The 25,044-nt window shown below is 52.0% G+C and overlaps 9 protein-coding genes across 9 annotated transcripts; 6 read left to right on the top strand and 3 right to left on the bottom strand.

Annotated features, from left to right (window-relative positions):
• Positions 1–453: 453 nt before the first annotated feature.
• BKA67DRAFT_522249 (uncharacterized protein) lies at positions 454–1,405 on the bottom strand (the record flags this gene model as incomplete). The annotated part of the gene is made up of 2 exons (XM_046098356.1): positions 454–1,139; positions 1,258–1,405. The coding sequence occupies 2 exons, from the start codon at positions 1,403–1,405 to the stop codon at positions 454–456; spliced, it is 834 nt and encodes a 277-aa protein (XP_045955363.1).
• Positions 1,406–2,682: 1,277 nt separating this feature from the next.
• Positions 2,683–3,345, top strand: BKA67DRAFT_538865 (uncharacterized protein; the record flags this gene model as incomplete). Its single annotated transcript, XM_046100536.1, has 1 exon — positions 2,683–3,345. The coding sequence occupies one exon, from the start codon at positions 2,683–2,685 to the stop codon at positions 3,343–3,345; it is 663 nt and encodes a 220-aa protein (XP_045955362.1).
• A 1,435-nt stretch (positions 3,346–4,780) lies between these two features.
• BKA67DRAFT_594248 (nucleophile aminohydrolase) lies at positions 4,781–6,417 on the top strand (the record flags this gene model as incomplete). The annotated part of the gene is made up of 4 exons (XM_046105032.1): positions 4,781–4,795; positions 4,870–4,965; positions 5,034–5,787; positions 5,840–6,417. The coding sequence occupies 4 exons, from the start codon at positions 4,781–4,783 to the stop codon at positions 6,415–6,417; spliced, it is 1,443 nt and encodes a 480-aa protein (XP_045955361.1).
• A 362-nt stretch (positions 6,418–6,779) lies between these two features.
• BKA67DRAFT_576044 (UreD urease accessory protein) lies at positions 6,780–8,304 on the bottom strand. The gene has a single exon (XM_046103542.1). It carries the CDS (start codon positions 8,172–8,174, stop codon positions 7,188–7,190), a length of 987 nt encoding a protein of 328 aa, XP_045955360.1. The 5' UTR covers positions 8,175–8,304; the 3' UTR covers positions 6,780–7,187.
• An 85-nt stretch (positions 8,305–8,389) lies between these two features.
• BKA67DRAFT_576042 (lariat debranching enzyme, C-terminal domain-containing protein) lies at positions 8,390–10,838 on the top strand. The gene is made up of 2 exons (XM_046103541.1): positions 8,390–8,942; positions 9,001–10,838. The coding sequence occupies exons 1-2, from the start codon at positions 8,886–8,888 to the stop codon at positions 10,606–10,608; spliced, it is 1,665 nt and encodes a 554-aa protein (XP_045955359.1). The 5' UTR covers positions 8,390–8,885; the 3' UTR covers positions 10,609–10,838.
• A 105-nt stretch (positions 10,839–10,943) lies between these two features.
• BKA67DRAFT_374681 (uncharacterized protein) lies at positions 10,944–14,934 on the top strand. The gene is made up of 3 exons (XM_046096512.1): positions 10,944–11,568; positions 11,653–11,861; positions 11,920–14,934. The coding sequence occupies exons 1-3, from the start codon at positions 11,106–11,108 to the stop codon at positions 14,758–14,760; spliced, it is 3,513 nt and encodes a 1,170-aa protein (XP_045955358.1). The 5' UTR covers positions 10,944–11,105; the 3' UTR covers positions 14,761–14,934.
• Positions 14,935–16,497: 1,563 nt separating this feature from the next.
• On the top strand, positions 16,498–17,712 carry BKA67DRAFT_538861 (uncharacterized protein; the record flags this gene model as incomplete). Its single annotated transcript, XM_046100535.1, has 1 exon — positions 16,498–17,712. One exon carries the CDS (start codon positions 16,498–16,500, stop codon positions 17,710–17,712), a length of 1,215 nt encoding a protein of 404 aa, XP_045955357.1.
• Positions 17,713–18,292: 580 nt separating this feature from the next.
• On the bottom strand, positions 18,293–20,381 carry BKA67DRAFT_521865 (telomere-binding alpha subunit central domain-containing protein; the record flags this gene model as incomplete). Its single annotated transcript, XM_046098319.1, has 2 exons — positions 18,293–20,142; positions 20,198–20,381. 2 exons carry the CDS (start codon positions 20,379–20,381, stop codon positions 18,293–18,295), a joined length of 2,034 nt encoding a protein of 677 aa, XP_045955356.1.
• A 1,556-nt stretch (positions 20,382–21,937) lies between these two features.
• BKA67DRAFT_374629 (armadillo-type protein) lies at positions 21,938–23,598 on the top strand. Its single transcript, XM_046096511.1, has 2 exons — positions 21,938–22,539; positions 22,603–23,598. Exons 1-2 carry the CDS (start codon positions 22,051–22,053, stop codon positions 23,509–23,511), a joined length of 1,398 nt encoding a protein of 465 aa, XP_045955355.1. The 5' UTR covers positions 21,938–22,050; the 3' UTR covers positions 23,512–23,598.
• Positions 23,599–25,044: the final 1,446 nt, after the last annotated feature.

Here is a 25,044-nt window from a genome sequence, read left to right as displayed (position 1 = left end):
GGTAAAGCTCCATATCCCCAAACAGTGGTCACTCCCCGCACCGAGCCAAATACTGATACATACTCTGCACAAACAAAACAAAGCACTCATCTGGTGAGTGAAGCGAAATTATAGCTGGGAGCATCTGTGTCATGTCGGGATTGTGTATTTTGTTGCGCTTGCTGATAAACTGCCCAGTCTAGCTGACGCATCGGTTCTCTAACTATAGAGCCTGTGTTTGGTCGTCCCAGGGTTGGGTCGTTTGGGAGGGAAGACGAGATAGGCATCGCCATCGGAGTGCAATCTATTTCAATTGATGGAGCGCAGTCAGTTACCTGGCCCAAGTTGTGTTGCGAAGGACCATGTTGAATAACACTGGAAGCAGCTTCATAGATACTTGTTTGATGCAAACATTAATTATACATTAAATATCCGGAGTTTCTTTCATCTATCAGACGTACATTTTCACTCCACTCAATCCAACCTCCTGTCCTCCTCACCCCTTTCAAGCAATGCCTCCCGCTCGCCCTTGGATCCATCGTTGCCTCTATACAAGATAAAGTGCTGGGTCATGAAGCAGAGATCATACAGCATGGATATGTTGCCGAGGGCGAACTTCACAGGGTTACCTGTAATACCACTCCAATCTCCTTGGAGGTACGAGTCGATGCCCAGCTGGGCAATACTCAGAATGCCGCCGGCAAAGTCCAGCAGGATCTGCCAAATGCTCCAGCCTTTTGTGCTCTTGTTTTTCGCATTGTACCACAACTGTGGGGCGTACTTGATCAGGGTGACGAACAACTTGACGTAGGAGATCATATATACAGCATCGAGCCATGCCCAAGCGTGTGCCGCATCTGCAGAGGGATCTCGGCCTGCGACGATGAAGATGACGATAGCGATGGCGACGAGGGAGCCGGTCATTACGCCGAGGATCAGGCGTGAGGGCTTGGTGCCGGGCGCATGTGTGAAGCCCCAGTGGGAGGGTAGCAGATATTGTGACGTCGTAATGGCACAGACGATTACGGCGTGTAGGGCGAAGACGATGTCGTTGAATGCAACGGTCGGCGCATGGCCCTCGCCGTTGCGAAGCGCATATTGATGGCGGATCAAGGGTGACCAGTAGAAAGCAGCGTTGGAAGTGAAATATGCGCAGAAGCCTGAGACGTAATGTGATGTCAGTGCATGCTTCTAGACGACACGTGTATGGCTGGTCCCTCGTAGAACAAGTGTTGCGCAAAGGAAGGATAAAGTGTTAAAGAGGGAGGGCTTTCATACCGAAGGTGTTGATCAGCGGAAAGTCCACAGTTGTTCCCGATGTCGACTTCCTGCGCCAGCTAAGAAGCGGCTGGCTGTAGAAGGACGCAGACCAACATATGGTATAGATCCAGCCAAAGACGCCGGAGAGAAAAACGAGGAACTGCATGGCGCAGTGGATCTCCGATGGGTCGCGGTATACTCGTTTAGGAAACTGTCGCGTCCGGGCTTGGGCGGGTTTATTGAGGAACACCAATGCTTCCTTTCGTCCATTCAAGTGAGGCAGGCGAAGGTGAGGATCACAGACGTTACAGCCTACAGCAAGACGGTCATGGGAGTTTGCTCGTTCGGGCCAGCAGTCGTCACCGGTGTGCAGTGTGAACTTGGTCAGCTGAAGTTCAAGTTTAAGCTTTGTCGGGGCCCACGGCGTCGGATCCGCGCGCCAAGAATTTGGCACGCCATTGATCACGCCAGCGATAAGAGCCGATAAGATGGAGGGAGTCCTCCAAGGTTGCAGTAGTCATGCCTGTTATGTACGTAGGTACATACATAGCATCATCTCGCCCGGACCGGTGTAGTTGTACAAGTAGAGTGATGGGAAGGTAAAGTTGTGATGAAACATGCAAGACAGGTCACAGTTCTGAGTCCGGAGGCGCAGCAGGCCTGTCCAACCCGTCTGACGGCTCGATAATTCTACGGATGTTTCTCCTGAATGATGGGGCCATCGGCATTTACATGGTGGGTCGTATCGCTGGTCCACTTCGTGTTTGCTTTCAAGGCTGCTGAATAGAGATGCAAGTTTGTTTACTATTCAACAGGATGGACATTTGAAGTTTCTTTCCAACGAATAACCACGCGGCTGTGCTTGGACTTTTGTCTAATATCGCCAATAAGCCGAGAGGTCGTCACTAAGACTAGCTGGCATTAAATACTGTACGGATTAGTTGTTAGACTCTCAGCTCAGGACAATGCGTCGGCGCTAAGTTAGACGGCAATCATCAGGTTCCAATCGTTTGGCACTCCGGATATGACTCGCTGAGTTCCGTTCTAGCATCGGGATCGGCGGCAGTCTGACTGCGCTCAGATATAGGACATACGATTAGTTCGGAAATTTTTCGTCTTTCGTCTTTTTTCTATCCTCCATCTTGTTCCCGTTGCAGGAATGGCTTGCGGGTTGCCGGTGTTGCAGATCTAGACCGGGTGTCCCTGACTCTCGAGCCTCACAATTTCCACTTCTTATCAATCCACCATATTCTTGTCACGCCATTCCGTGCAGGACCTTTATCAAAACACACCACCATCGTGTTATGGTCCCACTTGAACGGGAACAATAAATTTTGAAATCTACTACGACTGCCTGGACAAATCTGAACTTGTTAAAAACTTAATATACAACATTGGTACACTTTAACAACATCTTCAAGTCGATTAGGAGTGACCGCCATCATGGATAGTAACGACGCCATCATTTCGTACACATTTGAGGACGGCTGTCATGCCGACGCCCCGCCGACGTTTCTGACACTGCCGGTTGAGCTGAGATTGGAGATATACGCCTATCTTCTGCGCCTGGTCGAGCCTTGCAAAGGTTTCACCCCTTCTGAGAAACCTCGAGTACACCCACAGATTCTCTCCGCCTGCCGGCAAACGCACTTCGAGGCACATCCCATGCTCTATCGCCTCAACGCATTCTTGGCACACCCGTCTCTCTTGACTTCCTTCCCTAGGCTACGCCAGAAGTATTCGCCTGTCGCATCGTCCACAATGGCATCCCTCATCCGGTCCTTCAAGCTGAGAGTCAGACTGGATGCCGGGCCTGGATTCACGCGCGAGGCTGCAACTGAGGCGTTCAGCGGGCTGGATGAAGTTGAGATTGAGGTGTGGCAGGCGGCGTATCGCGGAGCTGGTAGGGACGTGCTTGAGCTGTTCGAGGATATCAGAGGAGTAAGGAAAGCAAGGATCACTGGCAGCACGAGTGGCTTCGAAGAATATGCTGCGTGGCTAGAGAAGTCAATGATGAGTCCATCAGGACAGCAGCTTGGCAGAAAATATACTGGCGAGACGGGTGATGTGAGCATGGTGAGTTTGTTCTGGAAGGGGACGGTGTAAGGTAGCTCGACGCTCTGGGAAGTGGCTAACGATTGTAGGCTTGGAGAACATGCTTGTTCTTGGATTACTGCAAGTGATCTCTTTTCATGATCAGTGATTTTATGATATGGAGTTCCGGATGGCTTTAGCGGGTGTGTTTGGCAGGTTGGAAATAAAAGATCAGGGACAGCACAATGTTGTTTTGTGCTAAAGCACCGCGCCCCAGCTGTTAGGTGGGCTTTGGGCATATGAGTGCACCGGCTTAGTTGGTCATAACACTCAGCCCTTTAATTAATTCATTATCCATACAAATGCCTTTATATGAACCAGGCGTATTCATACCACCTGTGGTGTTTCTGTCGGCCACACTGCTGTGAATAGCTAACCTGGGACTAGCAGTGCTGCGCTGTCTACCCTGATAAGCGAGAAAAGCAAAAGCAGCAATACATAGCTAATCCAAGCCCAGTCTCCAGAATTGACTTTGAGAAGGCCCACGTAATGCCTGTGCAACTTACAGCAAGGGGGACGTTAGGCCATGAAATATGAAAGGGCCTGGTGTAACAGCGAGCAAAAGCATATCTAGCCTCGGACAGACCCGGAACACTTGGGCTGTGTCGTGGATGGCGGTTATCCAACCAGCTTGAACCATGTGCAATAAGCAATCAAAAGTGGTCACTACAGACATTTGCCGTCGCCCACGTTTTGTTGTACGCGCATTTTGCAAGGCTATCCATGATCATGTTTCAAATCAATGCTGCTGAACGTCAGACGAGATCGGCAGCAATCGCGCCCACGTGTCGCGATTGCTAACGGCGCCATGGGATGTAGTATGGTGGCGACACTAGAAGTAGTGAGCAAGGTCTTTGGGAATGAATCAGATTTGCTTGTGCTCTGGAAAGGGCGAAAGAAAGAATGAATGAATACCACCTACCTACAATGTATATTACCGTTGATCCCTGCTCTTAATAGTCTGGGCTCTGGAGGTCGTAGCAGACGCCAACCCCACTATTAAGTAAGTGCATACTTACAAGTAAGCTAGCTGACAGCATTTGAAGCCCCATTTCAGCCTTTGGAGGTCCAGAAACGGAGTGCTGGTCCATGGTCCATGCGCTGCATTCCAGGGGTTTACTGTTAGTCAGGCGAGGGTCTTTTAGTCTTCTTAGACAAGGACCAGGACCAGGACAAGGACAAAGGACAAATCCATGGCCAATCTCGCGTCATCAGCTCAACCTTTAGGGTCCTCGCCGAAAACTGACCGATAGTCTTGAGTACAGCTCACTCCAAGAAGAAGAAAAACAACCAACACAATCTGGATTGGAGTGCGCAAAATACCAGCACTCTCTCCTCACACATGGCAACATAAAGAGGGCCTCTGAAAATCTTAGCATGACAACGAGTCTCCCGTGAACAGAGGAAATAAAGGCCAAGCTGAAATACACGTCTCGCCGCCATCGCCATGTGTCGATTTCTGGTGAGTACCCAACCTAGTCACGCGATCTCCCCCCTCCAACGCTGCCCACTTGCTCATTGCCATTGCTTTTGCAGCTGTACCGAGGCAGCGACGAGATTCTGCTCTCGAAGCTCATTTTAGATCCCACACATTCGATCCTCAAACAATCATTCGACTCGCGGTTACGACTTGTAAGCGGCCCCGGCCCCGTACCCAAACCCAAGTTGCACCAGATGCTGACACATGGTTGCTGATGCAGGACACAACCCGAGGTAAAAACAATGCCGATGGCTTTGGCATCGGCTGGTATACAGACCCGAAACTAGGCGCTGCTCCCTGTCTTTTCACCTCCGTCATTCCCGCATGGAACTGCACCAACCTCACCCGCATCGCCTCCAAGACAGCATCACGATTGGTATTTGCCCACGTCCGAGCCACCACCGAAGGCTCTGTCACTGAGGACAACTGCCATCCCTTCTACCATGGCAGCCTAATGTTTATGCACAATGGTGGGCTGGGAGGATGGAAGTACATCAAGAGAAGACTTGGCGAGAAACTGCACGACAAGTGGTACCTCTCCGTTCAAGGAGGCACCGACAGCGAATGGTCGTTTGCCTTGTTTCTCGACAGGCTGGAAAGATTGGGCCTTGATCCCAGCTCGCAACCTGAAGAAGGATTCAGCCCCTCTATATTGAGAAAGGCTCTTTTGCAGACCATCGAGATCATCAACGAGCTTACTATGAGCATATCCGAAAGCGTCGTCCAAAGCGAAAATGTCGATACACGCAGTTTGCTCAACTTTGCTGTCACCGACGGTCACAGCGTCGTCTGCACCAGATATGTGAGCAGTAAGACAGACGAAGCTGCAAGCTTGTACTATTCATCCGGAACGCAATGGGAGAGCAAGCCATCCCCCAATGATGTCTCGCAAGGCCGTGACTATCAGATGGAGCGACGCGACAAGGGCTCCGATGTCGTACTCGTCGCCAGTGAGCCCCTGACGTTTGAGCGAGGTAAGCAGCACTGAAACAATGCGCCATCTGACTTTCACTGATCAAGCCACAGAGAATTGGGTGAATGTACCTACAAACTCCATCTTGACTATTCATCGCCAGTCAGTCATGGTTCACCCCATTGAAGATGGCTTTTCCGAGAAGGACCCCTATCATAAGCGTTCCTCGGCTTTCGCAACCAAGAAAGGTCTCACCACTAACGAGAAACCCGCGCCTACTATCCCCGACAACGGCCTCGCGACGCCGGCGGCGGAACAGGAGCCACAGAAACGATCATTTGGTCCTCTGATTCCCACCAACAGCCGCACAAAGCCTACGGAGCCTAACAGCCTCCCAGTTCAAGTGGTCGCCCGCGTCAAGTCGCCGCTGGCTGCAACTCAGAACACCCACAGTATCTCTCAGAATGTTCCGGAGGCACGGACAACCCGACCTGAAATCACTGCCAAGCAGGCAAGCCAGGGAAACATCAAGAAGAAGCGACGCTCACTAATGGCTGGCGAATGGGCTCACCCCACGGAGTATTTGGACTCGGAAGGCCAGCAATTGTCTATACCAGATAGTCCGCCCACTAGGGCTAGTGAATACGGCAACAACGAAAAAGCAGCGCGCATTCTAGGATTGGCCCTGTAGGGCGGGAGTCAGGACTATAGACCGCCTCTGCGAAGTTATTGCGGGTAGTTCACGGATCCGGCCTTTGGATTTGGATTTCTTCATTTTCCCTCCTTATTTCTTTTTTTCTTCACAATTTTTTTTTTCCTTTTAAAATTAAATCTGAGTCGCGGCATTCATTTTAGACTGTATTACGACGAAGTCAGGCATGGTGTTCGGGAGCAAAGGCTGGTTCACATAACACGCATTCAAAGGTATGCCAGCGATGCATATTCATCACATAAGTTCTACCAGCCTCCGGTTTCTAGCAGGTTTGTAGACAAATTGAAGATTTAAGACAGAAATTATGACGAAATATCCTTCAAGTCTTGATACGGCGTCATGCAGTGTACTTTTGTCGCTGTTGATTTAGCTCTATGCTGCTCGTATATATCCAGCTAGTATTGCCGTTCGGGTGCCGCGCTGTTGCGGGGAGCGTTGCGTAGCATTGTCATGTATATCTCCCCCATCTACGAGACTCCATCAACTTCTTTTTAGCAGACGGTATGTTAAGTCTTGATATTGCAGAACAGAGAGCTTCCATTTGAGGTTGCTTCTGTATTTCCAACCAACACCGACGCGTCGAAGACAACGTCCAATTTGCATGCTCACTTACATCATTACGCGGGGTTGGAACATGAAGCAGAACTGCGCTGGTCAAGCTCACTTACAACAACCATGGTGGTGACGAAGCTGAAAGGGAGCGAGATATATCGAGTCTACAAGCTCGAAGGTATAAGCCCTCCTCTTGTTCATCGTACACACATCAGCGCATCGTCGCCGAAGTTCGAAGAGATACTGCCCTCCTGAATAAGCATTGAGCCGATCCAGCTCCGGCCAGCTTCAACAGTGGAAGCTCCGAACTTGACCACCACGCAGCCCCTGACATTTGCCGCAGACCACAGAACTCGGTCTGTAGCCTCCTGCCGGATTCTGGCTGCGCGCCACTTTTCTAACCGCGACCGTGCCGCCTCTTCCTCCTTTTCCTTTGCGGTGCGAAAGTCCCTTCCTCCTAACCTCGGGAGCGCAGCGAATTCGGACAGGAAGAAGTCGCTCAAGGACTTTACCAGGGGGCCGCGCAGCAGTAGCGTACCGAAGACGGCATTCTGATGCATCGTATCTCGAAGTGGCATCGACCGCGCCGCTTTCGGGGTACCATCAAGGATGACGGTATCTCTCACCAACAGCCTGTTTTTAAGATTCTTGGCTGGACTCGGTACCCACACCTCATTGCGCCCCGTATATCTGTCCAGATCCCAGTTCTCACCGCGTGCCGAGCGCCCATGGGTGACCCAATCAAGCATGCACAAGGACGCCGTGCCCTGGAGAGTAAAGACTTGAGTTTGCTCGTAGTTGCTGCCCTCAAATGGTTGCACTGGGTCGGGCAAAAGACACAGACCGGCACCGTCGAGGATCTCCACCGTCATCTTCTGTCCCGTGACAATGCCAGGGGACGTCGGTTTGAAGATCTTGGTATGGCCTTGCGTAGCTAGGGACAGTCTTGTGTCCGGCTGCAGGTCAACCGCGAGGTTGACCTGGTCGCCTCCGACCAGTCCACCACCGTAGGAGAGCAGGAAGACCAGAACACTCTTCTGGTCGGCTTTGAATGAAGGCGAGATGAGTTTGAGCGGGTATTGATATGTTATACTCTCTAGCGTGGGGACCTTGGTTGGCGAAGGCCCGACCACGATGCGCCCTTCTCCGGCAACGGACGAAGATTTGGGAAAAGGAGAGTTCATGGTCTAGATCGTCGCACAATGACACATTTTATATCAGTGGTTCCTGCTGTAACATCTTAAAATGAGAACAATCGACATGAATAACAATATTGATATCAACTCGAAACGCAGATTAGAGAGAGAATACAGCGTGCAATTCTTGTGCCATGGTCGAGGCGTCCGCTTCGACTCCTCTAATCATCCCCACCAGGCCCGCCCGTCGCTCCAATCAGACCCCTACCGTTGGGACAAACCCGATTCCTTGGCGCCAAACTACAGGTGAGGCTATATTACTAGATAAAAAGGCTGATTATTTATAATAAGAACCTCTATTTATTTATTTATAATTAAACCTCTTGTTGATGTTATACCTTTTATTTATTTCCTTTCTCCAGGCTATATCGTAAAAACTGAGGATTTGGACTAACCGAATGATTCACAAATTCAACTGCGGGGTGATCACAGTGAGTCACGATACATAGGCGTAGAAAAGCCATTACGAAATTGAGCATATAGGCAGCGATGGAAATACTATAAATACCCATATGTCACGCGAGTGATAATCTTGTTCAAAGTTCTAGTTGTAGCTCGGCTTCGGTAACACTTAGTTGTGACAAGGCAATATTTGTATCAGAACTTGACCTCGATCTTCGGCGATCTACCGTACGTCTAAGTGATCTTGCCAGGTCACTGCTCTAACAGGGCGTAAAACGCCCGGGATTTCTGCAAAGAATGGAGCCAGGAAGAACAGTTGAAATAAGAGGTGTTCGGATTGTAGTTGCGGGCTGTGTAAGTGCTCGAGGACAATGCCCGTCGATCTGCGCCTTTCATTCTGACGCAAAGTTAGGGTCACGGCTTGCTAAGCTTGATATACACAGCGGCCCAGCAGGCCGCCGAAGCGAAGGGGTGGGATAAGATCGACCTCTTGATTATCGGGGGCGACTTCCAAGCGGCGCGCAATGCAGCCGACTTGACGGTCATGTCAGTCCCGGCCAGGTACCGACGCTTGGGTGACTTCCCTGCGTACTATAGCGGGGAGGCGAAGGCCCCGATCCGGACCATCTTCGTTGGCGGTAATCACGAAGCGAGCTCCTATCTTTGGGAGCTCTATTACGGCGGCTGGGTTGCCCCGAATATTTACTATCTCGGTGCTGCTAATGTGTTGCGTTATGGCCCTATCCGCATCGCGGGCATAAGCGGTATATGGAAGGATGTTGATTTTTATAAGCCGCATTTCGAACGCCTGCCATTCAACCTTGGTGACATCAAGGGTTTCTATCATGTGCGGGAGATTGACGTACGCAAGTTGATGCTTATCAGAGATCAAGTCGATATAGGTATAAGTCATGACTGGCCTAATCTCATTGAACGTTTCGGGGACTTGGAAGATCTGCTTAGAAGAAAGCCGCAATTCAGACGTGATAGCACGACAGGCACCTTGGGGAATCCCGCAGCCGCTGATTTGATGGACCGGTTGAGACCGCCTTACTGGTTCTCGGCACACATGCACTGCAAATTCACTGCAGTCAAGTCGTATCCCCCACCGGGCACTGAAACGACTACTGATGTGGACGATACTGCTGCGGTATCTACGAGTATCGACCACTTAGACGATGGTGGGACCCAATCGAACGCTGCCGGGCCAGTTGTGTTTGACCTCCTGCCAGCCCGTGCGGAGAACGTCGACGGCCCGAGGCCCGCAGACACGAACGCGATTGTGACCGCCCCAGATAATTCCAATACTGCACAAGTCAGCACGAAATCCGGAAAACAACGAGCCCAACTTCGCGCATTTTTCGCACCTTCTCAGAAGCCCGCAGTCCTTCCAGTGCCCGCGACGATCACCAACACGGTAACACGCTTCATGGCTCTGGACAAGCCCCTCCCGGGGCGTGAATTCCTAGAGGCTATTGACATTCTACCCACATTGGCCCCTACCCAGCAACGCAGCACCGATCTTCGGTTACAGTACGACCCCGAGTGGCTAGCCATAACCCGCGCGCTTCATACGTCCCTCAAGATCGGGAAGCGGGGTGAGCCCACGCCGCCCGATCTGGGTGAGGCCGTATATCGGCCCATGGTCGACAAGGAGCGAAGGTGGGTCGAGGAGAACATCGTGCGGAAGGACAGGCTGGAGATCCCCGAGAACTTCTCCGTCACCGCGCCCCCTCACATGCCGGGGGACCCTGAGAGCGTGGACCGGCAGCCGGACGAGTACACGAATCCACAGACGCGCGAGTTTTGCCGGCTGCTTGATGTGGAGAATCTGTGGGATGCGACTGACGAAGAGCGAGCGGTGCGCAAAGCTGGCAGGCCGCCTCTCGATGAGTCAAGCGAGATCCGCGGCACCGACTCCAGAGCCGACAGAAGCAGCAAAAGAGGTGGGCGCGATGGGCGCTCTGGAGGTAGAGCAGGCAAGGCGAGTGGACTCGGAGATCGCAGTCCAGCGCCTTAGGATTTATATGTGCATATTTATTTGAAAGCTAGCCGTGCAGTTCGCAACGAATGTATCTAGTAACCTTGGACTAGACTAGTTACTCGGCCGAGTTTGGTATGTATCGCTTTGCTCGGGCATCAGAAATCACAATTCTGCCTGGAACATCATGATGTGGACTACCGTACGTCGGTTACGGACCCGCACACAGGTTGAAGACATAAGAAAGTCTCTCTTGTCGGGTGGTACATGATTATGGCCTGAGAAACAAGGCATGAAAATGAAAAGGAATACCGTGCAGCACTAGCGCGCCAACAATGCTGGTCGCAACCCACGAACTCCAAACTTCCAAGGATCAACAGGTTACCTTGTCGTGCCTTTTGGTGCTAAGCTGTTGACCCACCAGTGACATCCCGACCCCGAAACCTGAACGCGCTCAACCACCCACACCAGGTCATTACTGTTGCCGGCCTATCGTCGCCAAAGATATGGTCGCATTTCTCTGAACATTCATGTAGATGTCGACAGAAAGAGCGCCCCTCATGGAGAGTGAAGATAACAACGCGACTCCAACGCCCTCTGCCGGTGAGGCGCGCCGTCGCTCCGGACGCGTCGTGCGAGCTCCTAAGAAGTTCACCGAGGAGATCCAGAACGACGCCACCGCCTCGTCCAGACGCAAGCGCGCACGCGACGACAACGACGAAGATGCTGAGAACCAAGAGCCAGAAGATTCCCTGGAAGACGCCAGCGACGACGAGCCCGCTGAGGAAAGCGAGGCGGACTTGGCCCCAAAGCCCAAGGCCAAGTCCAGGTCCAGGTCCAAGAAGCCAGCCGCGAAGAAGCCCAAGATCAATGGCACTGCACCGGCCGAAGCTGAACCTTCAGCGCCGGCAACCCAGGCCCCAGCCATCAGATTACAACACCGACCCAAGAAGACTGTGCGCGTCGCAATCGCGAGGAAGGACGGCGATGGTCTGTATGGTGAGTTGTTCAACGTAAAGGGCAGAGCAGGCCCTGACGCTGGAGGGGAGAAAACATGCACTGACAAGGTTTCACTCTCTACAGCTGATATCTTCACTTCTGGCGACTCCTCCGACGACGTTGCTGCACATTGGTTCCAGCGATACCTCGAAAACGATGCTGCTGCACTCACAGACCTGATTAACTGCATCTTGCTTGCGACAGGTTGTGACCAGTCTCTGACAGAGGACGACATTCGTGACCCGGAGAACTCGGCAAACAAACTGTCTGAGCTGGAAGAGGCTTACGAACAGGTATACAGATCCATGACTCAAACACAAGGACTCCAGGATCGCTAACTTAGACTTCCAGACAAGCATATCCGACTACCCGTTGATTTCTAGAGCCAAGAGTAGCAAGGACTTCCGTCAACAGCTGATTGCCTTTTTTGACTCCCTCATCAGTTTGCTGCACCAGACAGACACTCTCTATCAGGACAATGAAGAGCTTCTGGACAACATCCAACGTTGGGTGGGCATCATGTCCTCCTCCTCCCTCCGACCCTTCCGGCATACAGCCACAACCATCGGTCTTGCGTTACTCGGCTCCATGATCACCGTCACCAGGCAGCTGGATGACCGAATCACAAAATCCAACCAAGCGCTCGAGGCCGAGTCCAACCGGAGAGGCAAGAACAAGGGCTTGCTCGCAACCACTCAGAAAGCGCTTGACACCGCGAATCAGAACCGTCAGTTGATCGACGAGAAGGTCAAGGAGTTTTTTGATATTATCTTTGTCCACCGTTACCGTGATATTGACGCCAAAATCCGCGCCGAGTGCATTGAGGCTCTGGGAAACTGGATCTGCACATTGCCTACAGTGTACATGTCGCCAGAATACTTGAGATACTTGGGATGGCTTCTGTCCGATGTAGCCCCAACTACACGCCTGGAGGTGCTGAAGCAGCTCGGTCGCGTGCTCAAACGTGATGCCGAGAAACTAGCTCACTTCATCGACAGGTTCCGGCCCCGACTGGTGGAGATGGCAACCAAGGACCACGATCTTTCGGTGCGGGTCGCAGCCATCAGTGTCGTTGATGTTCTACGCGCATCTGGTATGCTTGAGCCTGAGGAGGTGGATAGTATCTGCAAGCTCCTCTTCGAAGCGGAGCCTAGAATCCGCAAAGCCGTTGTTCCTTTCTTTGTAGACCTAATACAGGAAGTGATCGTCAATAAGATTGATGAAATAGGCGGCAGTGATGCTATTGACGAGGTATTTGGAGACGACGACGATGCAGATCACGACTCTCTGCACAAAGGCTGGATCAACATCAAGGCTTTGGCAGAGAATTTGGCAGTCTACAATGCGCAACTAGACCAGGAGCAAGACGAAATACGACATGGTATTGATGTGGCCGCGGATGTTGTCAACGCCAACATTCCAGAATCACGGATTGCGCTGGCAACTCAAGCGCTTTTTGAGAAGATGCCGGAGATCAGCAATTGGCAGAGCTTGGCTGGTTATCTCTTATTCGATCACACCACCAGCTCAAAATCCAGGTCCAGGTCAAAGACGAACTCAATAGAAGCAGCAACTCGTAAAGCGGTTGCTCCTTCTTCGGAGGAGGAGGCAATCCTTATCGAGGTGCTCGCCAGTGCTGTAAAGGAGAGCCTTACTCAAGGCGGCCAACACGATGGTACAAGAAGACGACCTGGTCGGCTGGATAATGACGGGCATGAAGACATCGGTATTCAGCTGGCGGAGGCTATACCAAAACTCTTGAACAAGTACGGATCAGATCCTCATGTTGCCAGCATTGTACTTCGGTTAGAACACTACCTCGACCTAGATGTGTTCCAACAATTACGGCAAAATTCTGCGGTATACGACAAGCTACTTGATGCAGTCACTGCACAGTTCAACCGCCACGTGGATCAAGCTGTTTTGAACGAGGCAGCGGCGGCACTGCTGCACGCAAGGCGCTATGACGAGCTAGAAGAACTTGCTGACAGCAAACTTACAAGTCTCTGGGACAACAGCCTCAATTCGTTAAGGAACTTTGAGAAGACATGCGAGTTGTCCGTGCGCGGGAATCTCGATCGAGCTGCATTAGCAGAGCTCGCCAATGTGCTGAAAAAGGTCAGCAAATTGACAGCTATTTCCGATTGTGTTGAGATTCTTGAAGCACCAGGTACTGCCGAAGACTTCAACGACCCGATCATCAAGATTCTAGTCGGCATCGTGCATCGGGGTTTGCTCACAGAACCTGACGATGCCCTGGACGATCCAGAAGATGAAGTCGTGGCGTTTGCCATCAAGTCTTGCCTGGTCTACTTTATGTGGAAGGTCGCATCGTTAAAGACTGCACTGCAGAATGAGGAGGATATCCCAAATGACGAGGCTGATCGACTTGTACTTCTGCGCAAGGAATTTGTGAAGAATCTGATCCACACATTTTCCTCTCGAGGTTTCAACGACGACCTCCGACTCTCCGCCACCGGAACGGCCTGCGACATTGGTGGGCTATTCGTCTTCCTTCGACCATATCTGCAAGGGCCACAAGCGGCCAAGTATGCCAAGCTGAAGCCCTTGTTGGACGAGCTTCCTTCCGGTCTCATCCCTGCCGAAGTCATCCCCATTTTCGATGCTGCGGAGCGTGCATACGCTCAACGGTCTCACAAGCACCTAAACCCAGTGGCAGATGACGAGGATCCAGTCGACGATGAGGCCCCACCAGAGGATGACGAGGACGAAGAACTTACCGAGCAAGAACGCCAAGCTGCAGAGCTCAAAGCTGAGAAGATCCTTTGCGATCTGACTGGCAAGCTTGTCCTCGGCATACTGGCCAAGGTCCTCGATGCAACAGGTCCCCACGCCGGAAAGCTGCGAAAGCGAATTCTGCGTAACAAGACCAAGCTGGGTCATAGTTTCAAGGAGGTAGCTGCCTTTCTAGATGAGGATCATCTCAAGGAAGTGAGGGGAGAGAACAAGAAAAAGGTTGCCTCCAGGAAGAAGGAGGCGCTGAAACCTATGAAGAGCGCAGAACTCGTTGTAGAGGATGATGATGTGGAAGACCCTTTCGCTGATGAGCCTGAAGAAGGGACAGAACAGGATCTACGAAACAGGGAATTGCTTGATGACCCCATAGAGGACGATGAGGATGATGAGAGGCCGCCAGAGCCCATGGATGAAGATAGTGTGATTGGCGACTAGGGATTTATTGCTTTGGAAGTTCTGTCAAATAATTATTGCTGTCACGAACGGAGTATAGGATTGTAAAGAAGCGGATTGCTGATAGGCCTGGTGCGGGCCGTATCATAGTGTTGGTCTAACATGACAGCCCGAGCTTCGCAATTTTTCTCGCTCAATTTTTTCATGTATGAATAACTACTTGCGTTCTTGAAGACCGAAACACCTAGGTCCTCAAGCCTTGACATTTTGTGTCCGGGACGAGATTTGGGCCCGGTGACTGCGAAAGCAGCAACCACTTTCACCGCGGGACGTAATGATGACAATATCACGCAGGTCCGCCATGCTTTTTGAAACTTATCCCGATTGTCGATGCCCCTGACAAAGGAACGATTGACACCATCAAACACTTTGGCTCTCCTCTCTCCGTCGATGCTTCGGGGGCTGTCACCCGATCACGCGGTACCACATTGGCACGTCGCTACACAATTGGGAAAGTCTGGCCCGTTTGTAACCACAACCAACACAAACTTCTGTCTACAGGCGAGCCCTTATATGGTTGCCTAACGTGCTTGCGGGGTCGCGTGATGTTCAGAGAGCCTCCTCTTGTATGATGCGAGGGCGGCGCAGTTTCCCTTGCGCATAACTGCACGCACCGTATATTGTGCAATGCAGCCGCACGAATCGTATGGGCGGAGAACGGCTACAATTGGCTTGGCCGGCTGGAGCTGGGCAAGCTAGGGCAGCTGAGCTTGGGAAACACCAAGTCCTCAGGAGACAGTCGCTGGCCTTGGCCGTGCGTTGTGCACTATATATACGGACACGGTGCAAATCCCTGGTGTTGTTCATACAGAGCAACAGAATCACGGACAGCAGTTTGTGATCGTTCTTAAAATAGATCCTTTACGAGATGTGTGATGGAGTCGAGTGGAATGGGGACCCCTAATGGCTAACCGTTGTTATTTGGGATTCTGACCAATTGCATTGATGTGCCTTGTTTCAATTGATTGTTGTTAGTGCGACCATGCGTTAAAAGTGGACTTCTTGGCCTGTTGTCCACTCTAGCCTCACTTAGCGCAAGCAACCAGGGGGAAGAAAACAGTCCACGGAGCACCAAGTGTCAGACAACTAGGTAGTGGCAAGTACATATTCGGTGATGTATTCATGTGTATCTTCTGTAGCTGATTCTTGGCACTCCAAAGAGATACTTGCAGAAACTTCTATGGAACGTCACGTGACTGCTAATTGCTAGTACGGCCCGCTCCACCGTTCAACACCAAGCCCTTCCAAAGCAGAACTTTACTTTAGGGGGGCATTGCGATGCTCCTTGACGCATGACGATTCAGCCATGGTGGGACGTTGGGGATGGGCACCCTTTTCCCGACCGAGCGAGTGGACCACGAGTACGGATCGCCGTCTGGGGAGGACCAAGCTCGACCATGGCAATGCCTCTTCCCTTGATCCATTCTTTGGGCCCTGATCGTCGCTGTCAATGCTATGTAATCGTGTGGAGGAAATCCTGTTGCCTGACGAAGCAAGTGGGATAATTCGCGCTGTTACTGTTACTCCTTCTTTTTGTTTAATTGGGTTTTATTTTCCTCTCTCTTTGGCCTAATTGTATAGACTCGCCTGTTCCCAGATAATGGACGCGCGGCCGATTGGTTATTGATACCAGCTCCCCAGACGACGCTGTTCACGACACAGCGTAGAAATCGGCCACAAACAGGAATATTGACGCCTATATGTTGACTATGATTTAATATGATCACGTCACTTGTCCGTCGTGGGCCCTGCGTCCTACTCCCTTTTAACAAGAAGAGCTTACTGCTCACCATCATACTGCTGCCGTCGGTGTTGATGTGGCTGTACCACCTCGTCCCAGCCATCCGCAGCGGACTCTTCCAGCCCATCACCAGCGCCTTGTCCCCCCCGTCGGATCCCACCATAGCCGCGGAGCATCGAGTCCCACCGATCGACCTGGCAGCCTACCCCTACAGCCAGCAGAGCAACCTCAGCGTCAACTTGGTGATCGCGACCATCGCATCGGAAGACATATCGTGGACCTCACGGCTGCAGATCCCGAACCTGAACATCGTCCGCTACGTCTCGGACGAGCCCACGGCGCAGTACCACCCGCCGGTGCCCAAGGGCCGCGAGGCGCTCATGTACCACACGTACCTGCACGACTTCTACGACGCGCTGCCGGACGTGTCCATCTTCGTGCACGCCGACGAGCAGCCGTGGCACACGGACGCGGAGCTGTGGGACTCGATGCTCTTCACCCTGTCCAACCTGGACCTGGCGGCCGTGGCGGAGCGCGGCTACGCCAACCTGCGCGTCAACTGGTACCAGGCGTGCCCGGACTGGATCAACACGACCAAGTCGGTCGAGGAGTCGGTGAAGCAGGAGGAGCCGTGGATGGCGGCGGCGTTCCGGGCCAACTTCGGCGACGAGGCTGAGGTGCCCGAGATCCTGGCGGGGCCCTGCTGCAGCCAGTTCGCGGTGACGCGCGAGGCGATCCGGTCGCGGCCCCGGGAGGCGTACGCGCAGACGCAGCGCTGGCTCGTCGAGACGGACTGGAGCGACTACATCGTGGGCCGCATCTGGGAGCGGCTGTGGAGCTACCTGTTCCTCGAGGGCCGGCCGACCGACTGCCCCGTCGAGTGGAAGGCCTTCTGCCGCATGTACGGGGTCTGCTTCCCGGGGCCCGGGGCCGCCGGGCTCGACGACTTTCGGGCGCTGTGGGCGGAGCGCAAGGGCCTGGTCGGCCGCAGGGGCTTCTGGCGCGAGCTGTGGGATCCGCAGCGCGCCGGCCACGAGAGGGCGCGCATCGGGGTGCTGGACCGCGAGCTCGACGCCAGGCTCAGGGATGCCATGGAGAGGGGCCGGTCGGAGAAGGCGGCGGGCGGCGCATTGCAAGGAGGGAAGCAGCAGCAGCAGACGCTGGGTGATTTGTTTGTCGACGATACCCCGTGAAAATTTATGTTTTCTCACTCAGATGAGCGGGTATTATAAAGTTTGGATGATACATAGCATCCGATGTTACAATAATCTAAAAGAAAAACACAAGATAAAAAAAAAATCTAAAGAATATGAGAACCCAATAGTCTCACGGTTGTGAAGAGAAATGACCGTTCATCTTGAAGAAAGTGGGTGGGAGTGTCGACATTTCTGGCTAACAAGCTTTCGCGGTGTTGCAGGGCGGAGGGGCTCCGGGATTGGTCACGACCAGCTAACCGAGATGTCTCGGATCATTCGTCAGATCATCCACCAGATCATCCAACACGTGCAGTGAGGGACTGCGCAACTACCATCTACACGCACAGCGGGACGTAAAAGGATAAGCGCCAATCGCGACCAGCGCGCGACGTAATATACGTTGATCCCGAACAAATCGAGACTTGAATATAATAGAGGGTATCATTAATACAAGTTTCTTTGTCGCCGAACCATGATCAAACATATTTCTTGCAGCACCAGACTCCGAACTGACCATGCGAATAAGACGTAATACATCTCGCCTCAAACCTCGCAACATAAACAGGGAAACGCGCGATCAACTAATCTTTGTCCCGAAAAGGCCGAACATGCGCTGGTAACGCTTTCCCTTCGTTGCATCACACTTCTTTGGGTCGCTTTCCGGAACTTCGATACCATATTGTCTAAGACAACAAGTAAACGGCTTGTTTGACAGCACCCCGGCGGCCGGTTTTGGGTCACCGTCTTGGCGGCCGTCTATGTTCTCGTCATCCGAACTGTCAGGTGGTGCCTGATTTGCCGCCAGTCGTCTACGCGACTGGATTTGTGTCTTCGACTCATGCTCTTTATGTTCTTCGAGGTTGCCCCAGAGCTTGAAGAGCTGCTCTGTCAGAGTAGACAGCTCGTCTGGATTTGCGCGGAGGTCGCAAGCGTCCATATTTAGCAGGCATTGTGCATCCTTATTGTTCACCATTGCCCAGAGTCGCCCTGCTGGTCCGTTTTTGCCTGCCTTGGATCCAGCTTCCTCCAGCTGAAGTGCGAAATGCCATTCCCAAACCTTCTCTCCAGTGAATCCATCCAGTGTTCCTTGATCATCGTCAGATTCTGAAGCTGAACTACCACCAAAATCTGATAGCATGTCGTACTCGGTGACCTTTCTCCATGTGGCAAAATTCTCGAGCTTTCGTGGCCGATAATCAACCACACGGACGTGGGTACGGTATTTCGCATTTGTGAAAGGTAGTGAAATGGAAGTTGGTACTTCGTCTAAGGTTGTATTGTAAACAACGGGCTCCAGAATGGTGGACAGCGGGGATACAGGCTCGTCTAGACTTTCGCATTTGATAACTTCATTCAGCCCTAAGAGCGCTTCCCGTTTGTTCTCTGCCTGAACAAGCTGCTTGTTCTTGACCATACGCTGTGCATTTCGTCGTTCTTTGGCGGTCTGCTTCGTATCACCGAGGTTGTCGTCGGCTTTTCGCTTTCCGCTACCTTCCTTTGTCGTGAAAGATTTCTTCTGCTCCTTGGCCGTTTTTTCGTAATCGCGCCTTCGTCGGATTGCCTCCTTCAGTCGGTCGTCGATTAGGTCCTTACCCGAGGTTTCCAACACCTCAACTGCTTTCCTGGATCCGAAGCTCCCTCTGTCCTCTCTGAGATAGCCTTCCAAGTTCTTTCCATTGTTACCGAACTTGATCTGGATGTTTTGCAACTTGACCCAGTCACCTGCCTTAACCTCTTCCCTCACTCGGGTAGCATGCGGCTCGAAGCAGGTAACTTGCATGGAGCGCTTTCCGAATGGCCCGGGCCAACTACGAGACAGCGCATTGGCATTAACATTGACATAGCCAAAGGGATCACCGTCTTGGCCTTGAGGGATGCCACTCCCATCCCATGTATACCTGAAGAAGTTATCATTCTCTGTGTAGTCAGTGACCCACAGGGTCACTTTGTCCATCATATCGTACGGATCCTTGACCACTCGGACAACAAGATTACAAAACTGGTGCTCACGAGCATCTTTGAGGATGGCAAACTTGTCCTTGACGTTGCAAGACCGATCGACGTTGACCTGGTACTCTTCCGCTGTGGGTAGCTTGTACTTGTCGCTTGCGTGATACATCCAAGAGACGTACTTACACTCTTGATCTGTAGGAGCCCGTTGTCTGGACTTTGTCGGTTTTGCGGCATCAACGGCTGACCTTGGTGGTCTTGGGATCTCAGAGGCAGGGAAAATAGTGATCTCGGTAGCCCTGTTGGCAATGATACAGGGATGATGTGCCCATTCATAGACCTTTGTGGAGTAGACGAGAATCACATCACCAACGGTTGGATTTGGCATGTCCTCCTGTGGCCAGAAAATGTTGAAGATGAGTCCTCTATCATCATCCTCGGTGGACTTGTCCATCAGGGTCAGAGTGCATTTCCAGTCTGGTGGCCATGTCAGCTATGGTTCGTGAAGATGCAACGAACGCCTATTGATTACCTGTGCCATTGGTAGGCATGGGCGCCCTCATATCCTTGACAAGGCCAATGACACTGACGAAGCGGCCTTTTTGGATCTCGTCATTAAGAATATCTTGAATTTTGACTACGCCCTTGGGAAGTTCTTTTTCTGCTAATCGGCGCCTTGGGCGAGCGGAGGAGCCCACGGGCCCATAGGGAGGCATGGTCCAACCTTGACAATACGAAGGAAGATTTTGGGTAGCATGCAGAGTCGTTGAGGGGATGATAGAGATGGAGCAGTGGTCTTGTGACACGTTGAACGCGATTCAATTAAAGTACGCGAGTGCTTGGCGAACGCGCTGTCACGTTTTCCTGATTGGAGGGGTAAAAGTTTCGTTAATAGCATGTGGCCTGTGCTCCGCTCTACCATGAGCAAGGTGGGGTTAGACTTAGTTGGTTCTCCCACATGTCAGTGCAGTTACAGTTACAGTTACCATGATTGAGACTGGCGGGCGCTTCCGGGGGGATGGAGGATCGGACACTGAAGGTGAAAGCCAAAGCCGAAGCGAAGGCCAAAGCAAAAGCCAAAGCTCTAGCTGCGTGAGGACTGATGAGCCCAAGTCGCAGGACATGAGAGATCTGATACATGGACTCAAATGGCATCGATAAGGACCTTTGTGGCATCTAGACTACAAAGGATTATGCGTGTCTGCAGGAGAAATATGTGAGACAATTCTGCGATGACATCCCCCTCCGACTCGCACTAACCTGTAGACGACTGTCCGATTTTGTGTGCCTCTTGTTGGTTGCCACCGCGTTTCTTTCCTTTCCATGGATTACGCTCGCTTTATTAGGGAGTCCCCACCCCCAAATTCCTTGCTCAGCTCCCGTTGCCGTTGCCGAAGCCAACAGAAGGCGTGGGAGTGCACTGAATGGCCTGTTAAATGATCTGAACCTGAACCTGAACCTGAACCTACATACTTGGGCGCCCTGGCACTTGCAGCATCATACGGATCCGTACATAGCTCAAAAGGTTCCTTCCCCTCACATATTCGTATTCTCTTCCCTGAGACGGCGGTAACTTACTCTAACCTAGAGTTTTTTTCTACTCCATCACACTGAACACACCAACTCGTGCCTCTGCATTTCCAACAGCAGTAACCACTTGGAACTATTCACAAGCAGACTTGATTGTCTCCACTTGTGAAGAATTCTTCATTGATCATTTCTCTAGACTCTTTCCGTCATTAATCAAAACAAACCACCCCGCCTTTTTCTAGGGATTCCCTCAGGGAACCAAAACAAAATCCCCTGCTTTTTCACAGCAACCGCCACTGCCAGTTTCTGCCACTACAGCACTCGGTTGTTCAGCATCACTTTTTTTTTTTGCGATATTAGCATCCCACATCGCAACCATGGCTGACCGGTACATTCCCGAGCATCGCAGAACTCAGTTCAAGGCGAAGAACACCTTCAAGCCTGACGAGCTCCGACGTCGCCGCGAGGAGCAGCAAGTCGAGATTCGCAAGGCCAAGAGAGAGGAGAACCTGGCCAAGCGCCGTGGTATCGGTACAGGTGACCAGCGACCTGGTGCATCTTTGGGCGCTGCTCCCGACAGCGACGATGACACTGCGCCTACCGAGAGTCAGGTATGTTCAGCTCTCTAATTCTCCAGCCCTTCTTCATTCCCCAGACCTTCCATTAGCGTCTTGCTGGAAGACCATGCATGCGCCTCGCCAGGACACTCAGTCGGGGACATGTTCCTTCTGAGGTTCTCGGCTACGTCGTCTGTATTTTTACTTTCTCCATGGACACGTACACGGAATCGCAGACTCCAAGCTCGTCGGCGCTAACCAAAAAACCGTGCTGCAGCTCAACGAGGACCTCCCTCAAATGGTCCAAGGTGTCTTCTCAGAACAGATCGATCTCCAAATCCAGGCCACAACCAAGTTCAGGAAGCTTCTCTCGAAAGAACGTAACCCCCCTATCGAGGAGGTCATCAAGACTGGTGTCGTCTCTCGATTTGTAGAGTTCCTGCGATCCCCGCACACTCTAGTCCAGTTCGAGGCCGCTTGGGCCTTGACCAACATTGCCTCTGGATCTGCCACCCAGACCCAGGTCGTCATTGAAGCCGGTGCTGTCCCCATCTTTGTCGAGCTCCTCGCCAGCCCCGAGCCCGATGTGCGAGAGCAGGCTGTTTGGGCCCTTGGCAACATCGCTGGTGACAGCCCCTCCTGCCGAGATTACGTCCTCAGTTGTGGCGCTCTCAAGCCTCTTCTGGCTCTTCTTGGTGACAGCCGTAAGCTGAGCATGCTCCGGAATGCGACGTGGACTTTGAGCAACTTTTGCAGAGGCAAGACCCCTCAACCCGACTGGAACACCGTAAGTCACCCTTCTACACTTCACTGCTCACGTTGAAGGACCGTTGCTAAAACATCGTAAAAGATTGCGCCCGCCCTTCCCGTGCTTGCCAAGCTGGTGTACTCCTTGGACGACGAGGTTCTCATCGATGCCTGCTGGGCTATTTCGTACCTCAGCGATGGCTCCAACGACAAGATCCAGGCCGTTATCGAGGCTGGAATCCCCCGTCGTCTGGTAGAGCTTCTCATGCACGCATCCACTTCCGTCCAGACTCCTGCGCTGCGCTCCGTCGGTAACATTGTCACGGGAGACGACGTGCAGACCCAGGTCATCATCAACTGCGGAGCCCTCCCATGCCTCCTGTCGCTCTTGAGCTCAAACAAGGATGGAATTCGAAAGGAAGCCTGCTGGACCATCTCGAACATCACTGCGGGTAACAGCCAGCAGATTCAGTCCGTCATCGACGCAAACATCATCCCACCTCTCATCCACTTGCTCTCGAACGGCGATCTCAAGACCAGAAAAGAGGCTTGTTGGGCCATTAGCAATGCCACAAGCGGCGGCTTACAGAAGCCTGAGCAAATTCGATACCTGGTCTCTCAGAACTGCATCCGCCCCCTGTGCGACCTTCTGAGCTGCCCCGATAACAAGATCATCCAGGTCGCTCTCGACGGCCTCGAGAACATCCTCAAGGTCGGTGATTTGGACAAGCAGGCTGCTGGTGATGGTCCCGACTCTATCAACCGCTACGCCCTTTTCATCGAGGAGTGCGGAGGCATGGAGAAGATCCACGACTGCCAGACCAACGCCAACGAGGAGATCTACATGAAGTCGTACAACATCATCGAGAAGTACTTCTCTGACGAGGACGAGAACGCCGAAGAGGGCATGGCTCCTCAAACACAGGGCGCCAACGGCACGTTCGGTTTCGGCACCAACGGTGCTCAAGGCGGCTTCAACTTTGCCAACGGAGGCGACTCTATGGATATGTAGAATCTGTCTGCTTTTGCAACGCCTTGTTTTGGAAATCCGTCCAGAGGAATTATGCACGGACGACAGGATTCCGATCTTTAACGTCGTCGAACTTCCCACTGTATCATTACATACTCTGATGGGCCGACGACTGTAATCCAACAAATCCTTACGGATCACGAGATGCGCCACATATTACATTCCCAAGCGACACCCAGCACAGCTTTGCATCACGGATCGCAATATGCGCCACAACACTCCAGATTTCCCAGTGACATCCAGCATCGACGCAATCATCCCCCGTACCCCTATACCATACGACGTTTTTTTACCGCGGCACGAGAAGAGGAAAGACATGACTTTTGGCATGAGTGGAGGACAGGTCCTTTGGTAGCTTGAAAGCTCCAGCCTGGTGAGACAGCAAATGGGGCTGTATGAAGAGGTGAACAGTTTTGTACGAATGAGGGTCATCGAATGGTAGCTTGAAAGCTCCAACCCTCTGAGTCTATGTGTCATGAGATCACGATGCGTCGCTTTTCTCAATGAACATGTCGGTGGATATTAGTTGCGTCGACAACTCGAATATTTACCGGTCGTGATAAAGACATTGGGCTCCTGGTGGTCGAACGCTGTTACTCCGAGTGGCTGAACAGCCGCTTCGACCCCTTTTTTGAAGACAAGGTGGATCTGTTCAACCAAGTGGTTGGCTCTAGAAACGTTACCTAGCTTCAGATATATGAGTAGTAGTTGACAAAATGTGAACAAGCTGCCTCCCCCAGTGTACAGTCTTGGCTCCGATGACTGTCGTGCTCTTACTTCCTCACCCGTTTCCGTGTGATATTGATCCAGAAACCAAAACAACTTTTGTGTGTATCTTCGCACAGCCCACCAACCCCCGGCTCAGTAGTTGTTACATAAGGTGCTAATTTTCCACCACAAGAACGCCATACTGTGAAATGGTACATCGCTATCAGAAGAATCTTGGGCAACACAAGACTCTACAGCACTAGAAAACTATCACAAGACTACAATTACTGAACAAATAGAGCCAGCGGGTTTCTACATGAATCCAAACTCTACGATCAAGCAAGCATCGACAAGCTCGTCGCTTTGCATGGTCCAATCTATGTCGGAATGAAAAGGGCCAGTACGAATAGACAGAATCTAGGTTGGCCACCATGATTAATCTTTCGACAATGAAACGCAAGGCATATTACTCGGCCATAGGGGGTTTTCTGTTTTATGGAGCCACACTTTGGTATCTTTGTGGTTGCAATTCCGGTTAAGCAGTATCTGCGAAGAAATTGAGCTCGGCCGGGCTAACCTTAAAGTGGTATTCGGACCCCGGCAGGAGAGGGGGGAGGAGGGGTCCCTCTGTTTATTGTCTTTGACAACATCTGCAAGCTGCTGATCATGGCTCGTGGTCTGGGGATACCACATGACTGCATGAGAAAAATGGCGAATGCCTTCTCAAAGACCTCCATGTTGACGCTTCGGGGGAGAAACTGCAAGCACTTTGTACATCTGATGTTTATTCTTGGCACGATTCATTAG

This window comes from Truncatella angustata, assembly GCF_020726525.1.
Source record: "Truncatella angustata strain MPI-SDFR-AT-0073 chromosome Unknown BKA67scaffold_7, whole genome shotgun sequence".
Lineage (NCBI taxonomy): Eukaryota > Fungi > Ascomycota > Sordariomycetes > Amphisphaeriales > Sporocadaceae > Truncatella > Truncatella angustata.
The sequence above is the reverse complement of the archived record's forward strand: the minus strand, read 5'-3'. Positions and strand labels throughout refer to the sequence as shown.